Consider the following 16,880-nt stretch of genomic DNA (forward strand, 5'->3'; position numbering starts at 1 on the left):
AACTGGTTTATTAGTAAATTAGGTCTCGCCTTAAACTTAAAAAAGCACAGATAAGCCTTATCAACCAACTTGGAGTATCAGACAATCAGATGGTGACTTGTTTGTTTTCATATTTGAATACCTATTAAGTGATTACTAATAGCTCTGTATTGCAAGAATTCGCATTAATTTGGGGCTATTAAAGAGCTGATGTACACTACCCAAGGTGGTGAAACTAGAGCGTTAAAGCAGCGAGTCAGACGAGGATATCGATTTTTCTGGGAGCTAAGTAGCTCAGGTGCATGTACTACGCCATATGGTTGTTCAAAGGATTTCCTCTTGCATCGCCTTTAAGAAGAGCTAGTAACTGAGAATACCCTATGGCGTCTGAATCGGGAAGATTACAAAGCATCTGTTATCATCCTCGCAAAACCTAACCACTGAGAAAGCCAGAATGTGGCACTACTCTTTCTACGCCATCATCATCACTTTTAAGCCGTGACAACCGTCAGGGATTTAAGCCCCTCGTTTGAGCTTCCATGACTTAGAGGTCGTGGCAGACTAAACTGAACAGTAGTGTCTTATACACGATAATGTACAGACGCTCACTTCAGATGACACATCAGTCTGCCGCAGATAAGCCACTCACATCGGTTGGTTTGTTGTGCTAGGCTGCGATAACAATTAAGTTCCGCAACTTCGGTATGAACGAGTTGATAGTGGGTTCCTTATCACACATAAAAATGTTTGTAATGGTTTGAATGCGATTTTTTAGCTAAGCTTTGAATACATTCACTTCGGTTAGTAACCCTATCTATCTCTATTTCAACTTAAAGTGGCAACTTGTGGCGCAAAATTGAGTCTCAAATATTTTCCAGGATTTTAGTTCAAGATACTTTTAGAATTAAATTAGAAAAGTAGGTGTGCTCTTAATGGGCCAAATGCCTACACCCTTTACCTAAACTACAAGCTTCTTTGCTATTCCACTATTTTTTCTCAGAGATTGCTATCTTCGCCAGCGACTGAGTGTAGGAAACTGATTTATCAATGCGAATCAATATGTATTTAGTTTTACGCACACCATTAATCTATTCGATTATCTTCCGCTTAAACAACAAAACTAATGGTTGCCATGTGCGTGACGAAGGCAAAAGGGTGGGATCCTGTGGGCGTGGTCGTGTTCGCATTTTCGTACCCATTTAATCGTCTGTCTGCCCTGCAAATTCTTAATTAACACGCACACTCGAAGGGCCAAAGGCACACAAATAAATATTTATTGGGTGCGTAGCTCGCTTCGCGCTTTTGTTGGTCAGTTTTGCGCCAAGATTGCCATTCGGTGAACCCGCATTTACCATATTACCATATCCTTTTTGATCACAATGAGGACATTTTATCTATATTAAGTGAGAGATTTATCGAATGCGCGGACTAAGCCCTTATTTCACAAAATTAAGATAGATGCTGCATTCTAGACTTCAAAATATCCAACGAATAAATTGCCTTGTTGGACGCCGCTTAGTTAATAAAACTAGGCAACATTTAATGGAGAAAACGCGGCTCCAGCGAATGTCAAATATTTGATTAGCCCCATTAGAACCACCCCTCGAACAGTCCTTGGGGATCCCAGAGCTCCAGCCAGCCGGTCCCACCGAGTGACCCATATGCGAACGCAAGGGTTGTTCGTTCCACGGAATAATTCATTATAATTCTCGCTCATTAACCCATGGTTCCATGTGCGCTACTCGGTTCTCGGCAAGGAGCAGCCGAAGGAGAAAAACACTTTTCATAATTAAGCATTGTAATTTTTGTTTGTTCCTGGTGGTTGGCGTTGGGGGTTTCTCATACACCAATGCCACTCTGCTCCGCCATAACATAAAGCCCAAAACTTGTTTGTGGGGCTTCCATGATGGGCGTATGATTGCTTTTGAATTGCGGCTGACCCTTTACTATCCGCACTCATATTTCATTAACTCATATACCATAAGTTGGACGATCGATTGGCAGGGCGGCGCATTAATGTTGAATTTAATTTAGACACTGAATTTATGAATCTATGTAGTCGGAGTGTTTGAGATGTGTTGTCAGTTATGGGTGCCAGAGTTGAGGAATTTTCAATTAGTGCAACCGAAAAATGTCCGCTTCCAGGATACTCCAGCTCCACAAAAGCTGCCGTACATTGGAATTTTCATAATTATGCAGAGCTGGCAGGAAGTTGTTGAATTTACATTAATTTTGTAGTAAATTTAATTAGAAAACAAACTTTTCGCCCTCCTCATGTCATATCAAAACGCGCTGCTGTCAGTGAACTCCTTTTTCTCGACTGCTATTCGAGAAAACCCGTCATTAGAGGGTAGCTACTAAATGCGAACTTACGGCCCAAATGTCTATAATTTCTATGTACATGGCAACCGAAAGCTGATCCCTTCGCACCGCAGTGCTTCGCAGTGGTCCGCAGTTTGCTGAGCATTAGTTATTACTACCAACTATAATTTAAAATAAATGCCAAAGTAGCCGGGCTCTAAGCCGCAGAACCTCGAACCTCGAACCTAGAGCCTCTCAGTCCAAAACGGGCTATTAAGCCCACCCAAAACCACCCAGAACCACCCAAAACCACCCAAACCACCCTACTTCACCCTACTTCTTTGGTGCCGTTGCTGTTGGCTTTATAATAAATTTATAAATGAAAATATGAAAAATGGTCGCTGCGTGTTTTTGCCAAACTAAGCAGCAAAAACAAGCAGCAGAGAAACCTCTAAAAATTCTCTCTAAGAGCAGGGAAAGCTGAAAATGCTGAAAAGGAGTTGGAAAAGTGGGTGAGTTGGGACTGCAATCGGGTTTGCGGATAGGTCATCATCAGTGGGCCGTGGTCGATTTTTAAACTTTTCTTAAAGCAGCTGCCAGCCGTAGTAAGCTGTTGTTATTATAATGGATATTTTTCTATAAAAAAATAATGTTAGACATTTTAGTGGATGTGGATGGGATGTCTGGGACTTAAGCACTTAACGGAAAATAGTTTTTTTTTGGGGAAATTGATCCATTGGAATAAAACTCGAAGAGGTACTTCCTTTAATGGAAATTTTGAAATTTGAAAAGCTCTGAATATTTCGCGTATGTCCGATTCTTCTCGACCAAGTGACCTGAAAATGTTTTTGTGACATTTCAATTTCAGAGCCCAGAATACCCAACTTAACGAACTTTATCTTCAGCTGACCCGTGGCTTTCCACCATGTACAATTTCATGGATATAAGGTATACCAAAAATACTGGAAAATAAACCAACTAAGGGGGCGGGGGGTGGTGGGTGTTGGGGTACGAAAATGAAATAAACTTTCACTGTATGAAGAGGAAGTGGACGAGAAAAGAGCAAATGGCCGTGAGCATCAGCAGAACAAACAAACACATCCTCGTCCTGTCCTCATCCTGTTTAAAGGGCACATGGTCACCAGCACCACCACCACAAGCGCAATTTTGATTAGATGTTGCCATTGTGTGTGTGCGTGCTAGTGTGTGTTTGTGTGTGTGTGTGCAAACATATATTTTATGGCTGTTGTTGAATTGTACGGGAAAAGTTACTGCTCAAGGGCTTTGCACCATGTATCAGGAAGCAGCCGCAAAGTTATTAGAATGAGGATTTTCATCAGCATCTATTCCAATGGGAAATCTATGGATTATTGATCAAATTTCCATCACACACTGCTGGATTATCTGCTTGCTTATAATGCTAAGCTGGGCTGTGACTGTCTTCTTTAAAGTTTATTTAAATCTTTGGTTTATTTGACATATTTTATGTCTAATTGTTCGGATTACTTAAAGACATGCTGCAATTTTGAGCTTAAAGTCCATTTCCGCCTGCTGGGTGATTTAAAGTGTTGCAGAAGGTGGACACTTTCTACGGCGTCTCCACTTTGGAACATGGCTATAAAACACAAGAGAGTGTAAAAACTTTCGCCATTTTCTTTGCCAACTTTCCGTTGCATTTGCACAGAGCAAAATGTCTTTTTGCCAAGTAGTCAACGGTGCATATAACTCAACAGGAGACACCCCCGGAAAACCCCTTCTCCTTTTAGACAGCCAGCTCCCCACTGGCTCCATCTATCTTGGCAGCACCCTCTGGCGGCAACAGCTGCAACTGTGCTGGACTAAGCTGAGCGTAAAAATAGAAAAATTTGCATATCCTGTGACCCACTTATAATCATTTTTCATACAACAACAGCAGCGCCGCCAGCGCAATATTAGCCAAGAAGCCCGATATAGAATGAGGTTATGTTTGCTCTCGGGCTGCCCCCAACAGCCCCCACCCCCCAAAGAAGGGGAGGGAGTGGGGCAACCACACACACACAGCATCATTTGCATAAATTGTGCATGTCAAGGTGTGTGTGTTAGCACGAAAGACAAATAAAGTTGAACGTGGGATCGCAAAGAAGCAAAAGCACAAATTCGCCGAAGGAGGAAAGAAATGGGGATGAGCACTGTGTTTTCCCAATTTCCCGATTTCCCATCAACTTGGCCCGCGTTATGGACTGAATTCTATTTCGGTGCCCATTAGCGTAGGCACAAACTGTCAGAGTAATTAATAATGAAAAAGAATATAAAAATGCAAGAAATGGAAAGGCAGCAGCAGAGTGCTAAGTATGTTTATCATCTCCACACGCCACGAAATGGAAATTTATTTGTCTGCAATTAATCAGCGCACAGCGATGGCGGAAAAGATGCACTTCAAATATAGAATCATATATGGCCAAAAAACAAATTTGATTGCCTACAAATCAGCAGCAATAACGTTGAAATTAATCAAATCGTTTGCTGTTGCAGCGATATCTTAATCAGAATAATGTGCACATTCGTTTATTTATTCGAGGCGGCGAAAACACGGGGCTGTGCCACCAAATTGGGTCAACAACTCTGGCTGCCCTCTGTAAATAATCAGCTTTGATCAAATTTATTTTGGCCAAAACCAACCATCATGCACATATAGTACACATTGTACATATAGTGCATTGCTCATGCTTCACTTTGGTTTTGCTGTTTGCTTTTGCCTTTATGCAGATTTGCACAATTTTTCATTACAGGACTCACACAAAGCGTATTTCGTGAAGCGTCAAAATGTATTCAAATATTCTAATCAAGTTTCGTTGGGCACACAATTCTTTATTCACATGTTATGTTATCAAATAAAAGTTTTACATAAGTGCTAAGGACATTTTTCGCAACATGACTGCCCATTAGGGTGGACCAAAGTGCCAGCAGTGGCATATATTCAGGATATTAATAAACGTTACATTTGTAGTAACAATTTTATGAATGCCAGTTTACAAACTTGTCGAGTTCAATTCCAAACAAAAATCAATACCAATGCTGCGCGTTTATACCCAAAATATAAACTTGACCTATACTCATTCTCAATTGATCAACTGCGAGTCATTCGCTGGAAGTTTAAAGCCAGAATATGCAAATTTCCAACTTTATCGAACTTTTTGGCCAGTCAGTTCATTTATCTCACTCCCACTCACTGGCAATGCCGTTGGGGCAGTTGGGGCACTCATAGATATCGCTTATATCAATCGGTTGCAAGTTTTCGGTTCGCGTCGAGAACGTGACGTGAATGGGACTTAAGTGATTTTAATAGTTCACGTGCTGCTTTTGACAAAACGCCGACCAGAAGCAGTGGCTCCAAGGCGAGGGGATTTCGACTGTGGGGGCTGGAGTGGCGGCCACTTTCAGCCAGGCACCATGCCAGTACTTCCGCTTCCTCCTCTCCCCCCCTATACAACCCTATTCATACATACATCCCGATCCCCATTCCCATTCCCATTCCCATTTACATCCCATTGCATCCCCATCGAAGGCAGTGGAACCACCGACCACAATTTCCGCGCGGCTTGGCCCGATTCTCGGCGGTCTAAGTAAATTCAGTTGCCTGATTTGATTTGCAAATGCCGCACAAGGAAGGCGGCACGTGACTTAAAACTGTCAGTTTAGCTGGAAATATGTATTGTCCTTAGCCCCGTCTTCCGCTAATTGGAGATGCGATCGTGATTGGGTTCGGAAATCGTGAGACTGGCCCAGGACATCCAACTCAAATCAACTTATCAGCGAATGGTTGCACTAACTTGCGTGTAGTTGTTGCCTATTAAAGGATAAATATTTAATTTGAAGTACATAACAACTGATTATTTCACACTGTTAGCTGACAATTTGAGGTACTGCCATCTCTAACTCGTAGACCTTTCCGTATACCTACCTGTACCTACCTTTCCCTTTCAAACTGAAATGCGTGTAATGGACACGCGCCAACTGACTTAATATCAATTTCGACCACGACCCTCCTCGTGTTCCCTCTTCGTTTTTTTCAGGCATACCTTCCGTCTGCAGAAGTTTTTAAGTCAAATGAATTTTTTATGGCAGGTCGGTTGTCTTACGTGTTTTGGGTTTTAAATTGTGCCCACCTGAGTCCAGCTAGCGATGCACGGACCCATTTTGAAACAAATGACTTTAAAATACTTTCGATTGAGCGGCGGCTAGCAATTTGCAAATGGAACTGGTGCAAAATGTGGCTTTGGTTGGGAAATGATACTTCATGTTGCTGAAAAAAAAACCAAAGGTGCAAATGGGATTATAAAGTCATCATAAGTGATTTTATAACCCAACCCTTAAAGACTGGACTTCCGGTTTTAATTTCGAGAACAAGTTTTCCGCTCCCCGGAGGACAATCTTAAGAAGCAATCTATTTAGCAGCAACTATTTGAAGCCTGAATTCATAATCCTCGTTTCTGGTACTAAAATTGAGTCGTGCCTACCACAAAGTTGTGCAAAATTCATGCAGTTTATTGAACGCCCGACCAAAACTGCGTGTTTCAGGACTCCGGGGAAATAGAGCCTACACTGAATATATTGGCCAGATGTGTGGTTAACTCGGCTTCAACTCCACCCCTCGGCAAACTTGTCAGTTTGATTTTCCTCCGATGATTAAAGTTTCTCCGGCAAATTTATGACGTCGCCTATTGTCTGAAATTCAAACCTGAAGAGTCCACTTAGCGCCAACTAATTGAAACTTTGCCTAATGCCAGTTTATGGCCCAAGCCGTGGCAGTAGTGCGAGGGCGGGGATTGCTGACTTACCAGATTATAAACAGCAAGCTAAGACTTGGCAATAATTTGATAATTTAATTGCACTTAACCTCGTTGAACCCAGCCTCCTTGCATACGATTACTTGCATTGCAGCCTGTTGGTGTGAGCGTGTGTGTCCTATTTCTGCGCTTGTAGTTGTGGCTGTGGATGTCGCCGTGGCTGTGGCAACATTTTACTACTGGAAACGTATGCATAAATAAGTTGAGCGCAGAGGCCTCACTTCGCCTTCGACCTCTGACCCCCAACCTCTAACCCATAGCCCCTGTATCTCCCCCCACCGCCCTTGCCTGCGATTTGTTCGCCATAGCCACATAATTGTCGGCCATGTATCTTACGAATGCAAATTAGATGCAAATGTTAATAATCTGCGTGGATGAATTTTAATGAGCAACCAAAGTGTTTGGCGACTTGTCGCCGGCGACGCCTCCCTCCGACTGCCACGCCCCCTTCAACTTCACGGAGTCGGCTACTTTGTAGCTGCACAGCCCACCGAGTACGACACTTGGACACTTTGGACGTGGAAGTGTCTGACATGCTTCAAGGATTAGCCCTGACCAGTGCGTTTTTGGCCAGGACGAAGACGAAGGCGTGGGTGGAGTAAGTACGTCATAGGGCGTGGAATGTAGAACAGGTTGGGCTCATTATCAGGGAAAATAAAACAATACGCTTCCTTGGACTACCCAAATGAAAATTAACCTTAAAGAGTCTAAGAACCGAATTCCTTACTTAAGTCATGAAATCCAATTTTTAAGTAAAGGTTTTTCAAGTTAAGATATCTGCTTAAAGAGTAATTATATTTGCTCAGTTCCTCAGTTACTGCCGCCTATTTATACCTATATAATTTCCGTCTTGTTAGATACTCCATTTGAGATGGAGTAACCCTAGCAGCTGTGCCCAGCCAGACATCCAAGAGGCTGCGGCTAATTAACGCCGCTGTAAAAATGGATCCAAACCCAGGGCAGTGGAGTCCAAAGGACGTGAGGCAGCGGGAAACGACATAAAAAGGCAGGGCAAATTACACGTGCCACGGGAATGTGGCAATGTGGAGATGTGGCGATGTGGCGTTGTGGAGATCCGCGGAGTGGCACGGATTGGAGTTATGGCTTCTGACACTTTTCCGATGCCAAATTTAGACGCGACCAGCCGGGTGACGGCGTCTGTATGATTTCCTCGCCATTGCCCTTTTGCTCATGAGCACGAGCAGATCTGAAAATGAAAACAGATGTTGAAAATCAGTTTCATATTAAGGCCAACTCATGTGGAAACTTAATTGTTGCCGCAAAATCATCGGAGCTCGGCAGTAACAACGATGCCAGACTTCGATCTATCACACTCGATGTCCTTTGCTTCGAGGGTGTTCAAAAACAACTAGCTTATCAAACTTAAATCGAGAATTTATTACACAATCGTTGATATATTTCCGCTGCATATGAACAGAAGCACTTGCTGCTATATAATATAGGTATATTGGTAGAGAAAGGGTATCAAAACACAATGCTTTTGATTATGATAATAGGCAATTATAGAAACTTTGCATTGAGCGTTAAAAATTACACACGAATTAAATAATTAGTGTAATAATGCAAATGGTTATGAGTTAAACAAATCGCTGTGAACAAACAACGTAACTTTGCGACCCTGTCGAATCGATCACCGAATTAGTATGCATTACATTAATTTGCGAATCAACACACTAACAGCAAAAACAAAGGGGCATGAAATTTCGACATACGTCGCGCACATGATGCATTTCCCACATCCCGTGGCAGGGTTGGAAAATCAGAGGGGTGGGGAAGGGAAAGGGGATGCACGCGTGTTCTGTGCAACAACTACGCAATGAATCAAACAAATACACCTGGGACTGGATGCGAAAAGCCGGGGTTGATTTGCCTGGACCATGAGGAACTGAGCGGGAAAAAAAGATACGGATACGGCGCCGTGGAAACAATGGAGAATCCATACAGAAAGCAAATGTAAAAGGGAAAATTTTTATTTATATGCGATTAAGTGCAATGGCAAAGCGACAGGGGCAGGGAAATGAGAGGCAGCATTACAAATAATGGATTAAATCACATTTTGGTAAGCAACGGAAGGAACTGGGCAGGGGAAATGGGATGTAGGATGAAGGGGTCGGCTTAAAAGATATCTATCGATGCAATTCGAGGACGTCACGGGAAAAATAACAAATGGAGAGGAAACGGTAAGTGAAAAGTGTGATGTGGTTGGCGGCAAATTGAAGATAAGCATTAGCAAGTGGAAACCTCAAGCGGGAAAGCGTCTTGAAAAAAGTGAATTTTAATGTGGCCCGTAAAAACGGAGGTCATCCCCCGCATTTTCGTTTTTCCTGCCATTTTCTTTGCCCGCTTTTCCCGTCTTTGGCTAATATTCCTGTCCTGGTAATCCGGTTGCCAAGCACCACGGGTGACTCCGTTGAACCGAGAGAGCAGGATTACGACCACACATTAGCCCAGCCGTGCGCCCGTCTTGGGAATCTCTGTTCCGCTAAGCCGACATGACCAATGGCGAGCACTTGTTAATTTCTCATACTAATTTCCCGAAATGTCATTTGGGGAGTTGCCGTCGTGGTGCGCTCAGTTTTTTAAGGCATTGCGCCTCTTCATTAATCACGGCGATCGGGTTTTGAGCACGAACCACGAAGACTCCGCACTATTCGCCATCATTTTTTAGGATTTTTAGGACTTAGCGGAGCTTTCCCACTGGGAAAATTGTATGCCACTGCCTGAGTAATGTAAATTTCCCCTGGGCTGTGTGATAAATTCGAGGGTTAGGCGCATGATTAGCGCGTTTGCCCCATACATCCATATATCCGTCAGAAACAATCGTGCTTACCCTAACAAGAATGCTAGCTAAATAACTATTTATAGCTCAAATTACCTGGATGTCCTAGCACTTTCCCTACTACTGTTGGAAAATAAATCTGTTTATTCATTCAATTACGTTTATTATAAATTGCATGCATGCTTTAGTTCCAAAGAAAAACTAAAGTCCAAAATCAAACAAGTTAGTTATGTAATCTTGAGATTAATAAAGAGAAAGTTCCGATATACAATTTGCGTTTAACAGGGAAAATACTTATGGTTTTTATTCATTGAGTCTCCTTGCCATCAGTTGTTCTTTCAATCTTCCAATCCACAATATCAGCAGTTCCTCTTATTACGCAGAACTGCTGCCATTATCAAAATACCAACATAAGCATCCCATTAACTAGATACCAGGCTGTGAGCAGGGGACTTCCATCCACTAAGCCGTCTGGACAAATACTTAGATACCCTCCATTCGGTGTTTGGGAAGAGCCGGCAAAGTAAAAATGGGAAAATATGCTTTTTTTGTGCCAGTGGCGCACTCTCGTCCTTGGGTTTTGTTGTCCTTTAGCGAGGCACTCCAACAACTGTGCAAATAAGAAAAAAGTAATCCTAATTACAATTGCAAGTTATAAATAAACATGGACAAGGGCAACGTCGCTGCACAGGCAACACTGCTCGAATTTCGAAAGCAGATAATAATGTAGATCCCCTAACAAGCCATAAAAGGGATAAACCTTGCGACATGAAATGAGTGAGTAAGCCCAGAAACGGCGAGTCACATCTGAGTTTCTAGGATAAGTTGGAGTGAGAGACAAAAAACCAAATGGGGGCATGTCCTTGGAAAGCTGAAAATAATGTCATGTAAGCACCCTGACTTTGCGACGTTATTTTTATACAACTCTTACTAAACCCATTACGCAGTAATGCAAACTATGTCTTACAGTCTATGATGAGCTTTAATAGAACAGCTGGGATTTATAATATACACATGTAATGTTTGGTATACAGACATCTAATTTCTAGTTCCTGTTAATTCCAGTTGTGTTCACAAAACCCAGTTTATCTGATATAAGCTGAAAAACCAATATATTCTTTTTATTTGGTTTAGACCTAATTCGTACAATCACCATACCCTCATCCAACATTTTTTGAATGCATGTAAGTAGATTCAGTTTGAACCCCTTTGGTATTAGTAGAACATAATTAAAAATGTTCTATTCATCGTATGAAATTGTTTTCAATAAAGCAAATTGCTTAAATAGCTGAGTTCCGGTTTACGATGGTACCCTCCATTCACGTCGCATAATTACGAGTGTTCCAGGATCACCAATGAAAGCCCATTTCTGACAGTCCAATTCACCTCTGCAAATAAACACGAACATCGCAAAGTAGAAGGGATATTTCCAAGCCCTTTTTGACTTTTCTAAAGGATCAACTACATTCGCAAACAATGGCCGGATGGGAACAATGGACAGCACGCTATGGTATACGGACTACCTGGTATTTTGGATTGGTAAAAAAAAAAAAGAAAATCCGTCATAATCGTCCGTCGTGGCCAACTCACCCGTCAGACGAGGAGATCTGCACCCCAGCTGGTTTTCCACGGGGTCTTCCCCCTATGAAGCGTTAAATTGAAGCAATTTGACACTTTATCGTTCTAGTCATCGCCGCACACAATGCCCCGGGTGGTTGCCATATTTGCATAGGGAAGTTCTCCCGTTTCGGAACCGCCTAAAAACAAAGTGGAATACAAAGTCGTTCATTTGTCCGTACGTCTGTCCGTATGTCCGTTCGTCCGTTCAGTGCAACTAATGCAATTCATGCGATGACGTTTCCCTTCGATCCCACCTCCATCAGCATCTATCTGTCCTTTGTTTGTGTTTGCATTTGTGTTTGTGCTTGTGTTTGAGTTTGCCCATGTCCTGGCAAACGTCCTGTCTGTCAATTTGCATGTTACCTTGCATCTCATCTCACTCGCTTCTCCATCTCCGCCGCTTATCAGGAGCAGCTTCCTTCCGCACGTCCTTGCCGACTTCCTTTGTCCCGCGTGTGCGGGCGGGCACTTGTATTTGTTTATCTAACTATCAGACTGCCGCTCTCGCTCCAATCTGCAGCTCCAGATTCGAGTGTGTTAATTGCTCCTTCCCCTGCACTGTGTCCTTTGGCTGTGTTAATATTTTAATAGCAGTCCCCGGACTTGCTAAACTACCATAGAGTTTTGTATCCCTGCTAATGCTCAAAAATCATTTGCACACACATCTGCAAACAATCGAGCTGGCTATTTACGTTGGTTGCATTTCCAGTTGGCTTGTGGGATGCTAAAGATTATGTGCTGAGTGATTATCTTCCATCGAAAAGTAAGAGGGGTCCTGTAATTACTGATCAGTGCCTTAAAAATGTCACCAAGCTATAACGTTTCGTACAACTGGCTTGATCTTTTCCATCACTCAATCAAATAATCATTCAAATAATTATTCTTTAGAATTACTTATGGCACTTGAAGTGCTTTAATAGTAAATATACTTATAACTGATTACGTCACGCTATTTTTTATAGCCGTGTTAAATGGCCCTCGAGTGTCCGACAGTCCAAGGCACACACACTCAAAAAATGGAACGAGAAGGGGCGAATCGAACCCTTTTTTCGCAAATATTTTCGAAAGGTCCACATAATGCGACAAATAAAGTCATTCAGAGGGACGACAAACGACAAACGACGACGAGTGTTACAAATTGAAAGCCTGTTAAATGAACAACGGACACAAAACCGAAAAGTGCAATGAAAATAAATAAAGTTGAATAAAATCAAATAAAATCGTTTAACACTCAACGCTGCCGCTGGTTTGGGTCCCCAAACAGATTTACTCCAGTTGACAGACAATGCGACGAATCGAGGCAACTTTTCACGCATTTTTACGAACAACAGCCAGCATCCAGCGGCCAAAAGGAAGAAATGAACACATTTGCTCCTTTTTTTCCTTCGCAAATGGCTTTCAACTAATTTCGCAGGACATGTTTGACAGGTGGGACAGCTGGTATGTATGGGCCGCGAATTGGATGGCTGTCAATCAGCCGTTCAGCAGTCCATCTATTTATTCGTTCGCTGGTGTCGAAAAATCGAAAGTGTCAATTAAAACACCGCCGAGTATTTGAAAGCGATTGTCTTTATTACATTTGAGTTAAGTGTTTGCGATGGCGGTCCCTGAAGGTGCACCTTAATTCAATCAAACAAAATACATAAACTAACTAAAACTATATAACGAAACAACTTTCGCTGAAGCTAAATATCCTTCAATTTTCGAAACTTGACAAAACTTCATGAAAATTATACAAGCACTCGGCAATTTCGGATAAACTTCCACGTCTATAATTTGAGCTTGTTACGAACTTAGATAAACTGCCTTGAAATCAAAACGATGGCATATTTATTGAGTAGCATTGATGAAAGGTTTATATTCAATTTACATTACGTGTTGACCAGAACTAAACAAGAGTTTTTCTGTGTTTGCGTACAACTTAAACGGCGGCGTTTGATGGGAAATGTGAAAAGCTGTGTTGATATCATCTGTGTACACTTCCGGGCTCGTTGGCCATCAGTAGCCAATTTGCGGTCAACTGTTTAATTATAATACATTCGATTGCTGCCTTCAATCAGAATTGGCGTGGAATTAAAGCAGATGGCAAGCGAGAGAGGTCTTTGACTCACCCCGAGATCGGGAATAAATAAAAGAACAAGTACTCGATTAATGCCGCCGGGGACATCAGGGCCTTCTGTACTATTTAAACAGCAACTTATGTTTTGTTTAACTTACTAGATTGGGTCCCAAAGGACGGTTACTTTGCCTGCTACGGCGTGATGAACCACATATTGACAGATTTTATAGGGTATATTCCTAGAAGGTTGGAGGCTGTTTACAAGAACTCTGTTGATGGGCATTTGTTTATCCTTGGGAGTATGTCTGTTTATGCAGTGCCCTAAAATAACGCAGTGTGTGCTGAGTTTTCGATTGCCGCACATCTTTCCATTTCAATGCAACATTAAAGTCTCTTGAAACATAAACCACAAAGGACATGTCATCGAGCATGTCAGAGCTACACTGTGGAAAAAACCCACCAGAATTCAATATTAAAGTCCAGGAACAATGAACCCCAATTCAATATTGAAAACCAGAAACAATGAACCCCAAGTTCCTGTTATGATGCTAACACCCAAAGCCAAAAAAAACATTGGTACGAGTATTTGCTGTTTAAATAATTGAATACTATATATTTGCCTTTGAAAAATTTACACATAATAAATGCATTTAAATTAATTTAGAAATTAAACTAGTCGGTTCATTGACCGCCAAGCGCACCGTAAATAAACAATTTAATGACGTTTGCCGTGATTTCCAAAAGACCGGATAACCATTACATTAGTATATAAGTTTTTACAGTGTACTTTTATTAATTTTTACAAAATGTATTTTTAACTTAATGCCTAATCGTTTTATTTAGCTTTCATTACGTTTTTTTTTGTTTTTAATTTACACAAGTCTTGTAGGTAGGTTCGTGATTTGTTTTTGCTCGATAGTAATTTTTCAGTGGCGGACAGTGGTTTTTCTTGCAGTGTTCGATCGTGTCTTGTTGTAGTTGTGTTTTCAGTGGGCCAGTGTGGGCAAACCGTTGGTGCAATGGAAAGTTGAAAGGTTTCGAATTTGTGCAGAAAGTTGAGAAATACATACGGACATATCTCGAAGCCTAATGTTATTAAATACTTTTAAATATTGTTGTAACCGCTTGCTTAATTTTAGGTTGTATATTCTTTTTTTGTTGTTGTTAAAAACTTGCAAATTGTTGCACAAACATTTTAAACGTTGTTTGTGTGGAGCGTGTGCCTGTTTGGGTTTCTTTTCTCGGTTTTTACTATTTAAACTAATTTTTAGTGTTATTAATGGGTGTCGAGTGTCGAGTGTCTCGTTTTGTTTATACTTTATGATATTTGCAACACGCCTATTGTTTGACTATGTATCCGGTTGTTTAAAATTATTTTACCATTGCTGCTGCTTTATTAAACTACTACGAAGCTACTACTTTTAACTCTTAGTAAGTTTCGGGTGATACTAATGCGCATTAAACTAAAAAGGAACATATACATGATTATCCATTAATATTAATTATAAATACGATTTGTTTCTTCTTTTATATTCATAGTGCTTTCTTTATAGTCAGAGTCATTTGTTTGCGGGTAGTACGTTGCGATAAATTAGAGTTAGCATTAAGAACTGAATACTCGCATCCGCGCGTGTCTATAAATATAAATAGTTGAATATTGAATCACAAATCATTGATGAAAACTTCATTTTTCTTGGTTTTAGGCGAAGTCGCTCTGCACGCTCTCTTGGTCCGTTAAATTCCATTACAATTTTATCATCATCTCCCCGGGAATCGGGGATTTTCCTACGTAATTTTGCTCAACGCGTCATCGTGTTTCCATCCATCCATAGCAAACAATCTATGTCTATAAGTTTATACACAGAAAATGTACAGTGGGGCTTAAGTAGTGTGAGTGTAGGCGCTTATAGGGTTCATCGGATCATATATGCATATGATATCATATAGTTCAGATAGTTTATATAGTTCAGGTTTAGTCGGGGTAGGTTCACAGGCATGTACAGTTAGTTCGCAGATCGCAGTGTTCTTCCCGAAAGAGTACTACAAATCAGTTAAACATTATTATAAGCTAGTTAGTCGTATGGGTGTTACTCAATATAATATTTCTTGCTTCGTTTTATAAACAAATTGTGTCGCTAAATGCTAGACCTTAAATTCGTCTTAATATTCTCATGATTCGTGTATAATCTTGTCGTGAGTTATGCATGATGTCCTCGTTTCCTACTTGCCATTCAGCTCCTTGCCATCAAATGCATGTTTTTCACTACCGTTTCCTAAACTCGTATATTTACAGGGTGTTGTGTGTTCTTAACATGTTTCATTAGCTACGTTGTTGGCATATTCTCAACCCTACTCTATAAATGATTGGTAGGCGACGACTTCACTTCGTTTTCGATTCAATTCGATTCGATTTGATTCGTTTTCGATTCATTTCGATTCGATTCGCTGCGTTTCTTGTTTGCTCAGTGGGTTCAACTGTTGGGCCTTTTAAGCCAACTATTTGTGCTTTACTTATTTTCTGTCCAACTCGCCATTTTTGGCGTGAACTTAACTCGGTGATTTCAATTTCGGCGTAACGTCCTCTTTTTATTTCCTGTTGCATTTTCAATTCGATATCCGTTTAGAGGATCTCGCTGTGGATGATATAAAAGTAGCACAACAGAATGGGGTTAATGGATATCTCATTACATATGTTATCTATCACTTTACTACTTTCTAAAGGAAAAGAAACTAAATAAACTTTGAAAATTTAACTTAGCCAAAATAACAATTTGAATACGAAACCAAGTTCATATTTATGAAATTTATGTACTAATGAAACTCACCTCAAATCCATTCAATATGGGGTTTTCATCAATGATACCACAGCCTGTTGTTTTGTGCCCTCATGACACCGTTTGCCACTCCGCCCCCCAGTTCATTGTCATTTCCGCACTTGGCGCCGTCCTTTCCGCTGCCGCCGCCGCTGCTGCCTCCGCTTTCCCCCATCAGCCTGGTGACACTGCCCGAAGCCTCGCCAGTGGCGGCCACCGCCTTTGAGCCTTGAGCCTTCAGGTGCACGCCCACCACCTCGTCGACGGAAACGGGCACCCCATCCACGGCCTTGAGGTGCTGGCGCTGCTGGAGGCCATCGCGCAGGTGCTTGCCCCCCGGGGCGAGTTTGCTGTTGTGCAGGGTCAGGCTGTACTTGGGCTTGCTGGTGCCGCCTCCGTAGCCGGCGGCCGTGCTGGCGACCAGGCTGAGGTGCTGCGGCTTCTTGGGCATGGTGGTGCTGCCAGCGGAGGAGGCGGCGGCA

At 41.7% G+C, this 16,880-nt stretch overlaps 1 protein-coding gene across 1 annotated transcript; it reads right to left on the minus strand.

The window, feature by feature from the left end:
* Positions 1-14,534: 14,534 nt before the first annotated feature.
* Positions 14,535-16,849, minus strand: LOC120320565. Its single transcript, XM_039370529.2, has 2 exons — positions 16,411-16,849; positions 14,535-16,218 (listed from the first exon to the last, which is right to left on the minus strand). Exon 1 carries the CDS (start codon positions 16,847-16,849, stop codon positions 16,439-16,441), a length of 411 nt encoding a protein of 136 aa, XP_039226463.1. The 3' UTR covers positions 14,535-16,218; positions 16,411-16,438.
* Between the last annotated feature and the right edge of the window lie 31 nt (positions 16,850-16,880).

The sequence above is a fragment of the Drosophila yakuba genome, chromosome 2L (assembly GCF_016746365.2).
Source record: "Drosophila yakuba strain Tai18E2 chromosome 2L, Prin_Dyak_Tai18E2_2.1, whole genome shotgun sequence".
Classification (NCBI taxonomy): domain Eukaryota; kingdom Metazoa; phylum Arthropoda; class Insecta; order Diptera; family Drosophilidae; genus Drosophila; species Drosophila yakuba.

What these genes read in the sequence shown, in the direction of transcription:
- LOC120320565 (XM_039370529.2), bottom strand. Translation starts at nt 16,849, where the DNA reads ATGCCCAAGAAGCCGCAGCACCTCAGCCTGGTCGCCAGCACGGCCGCC.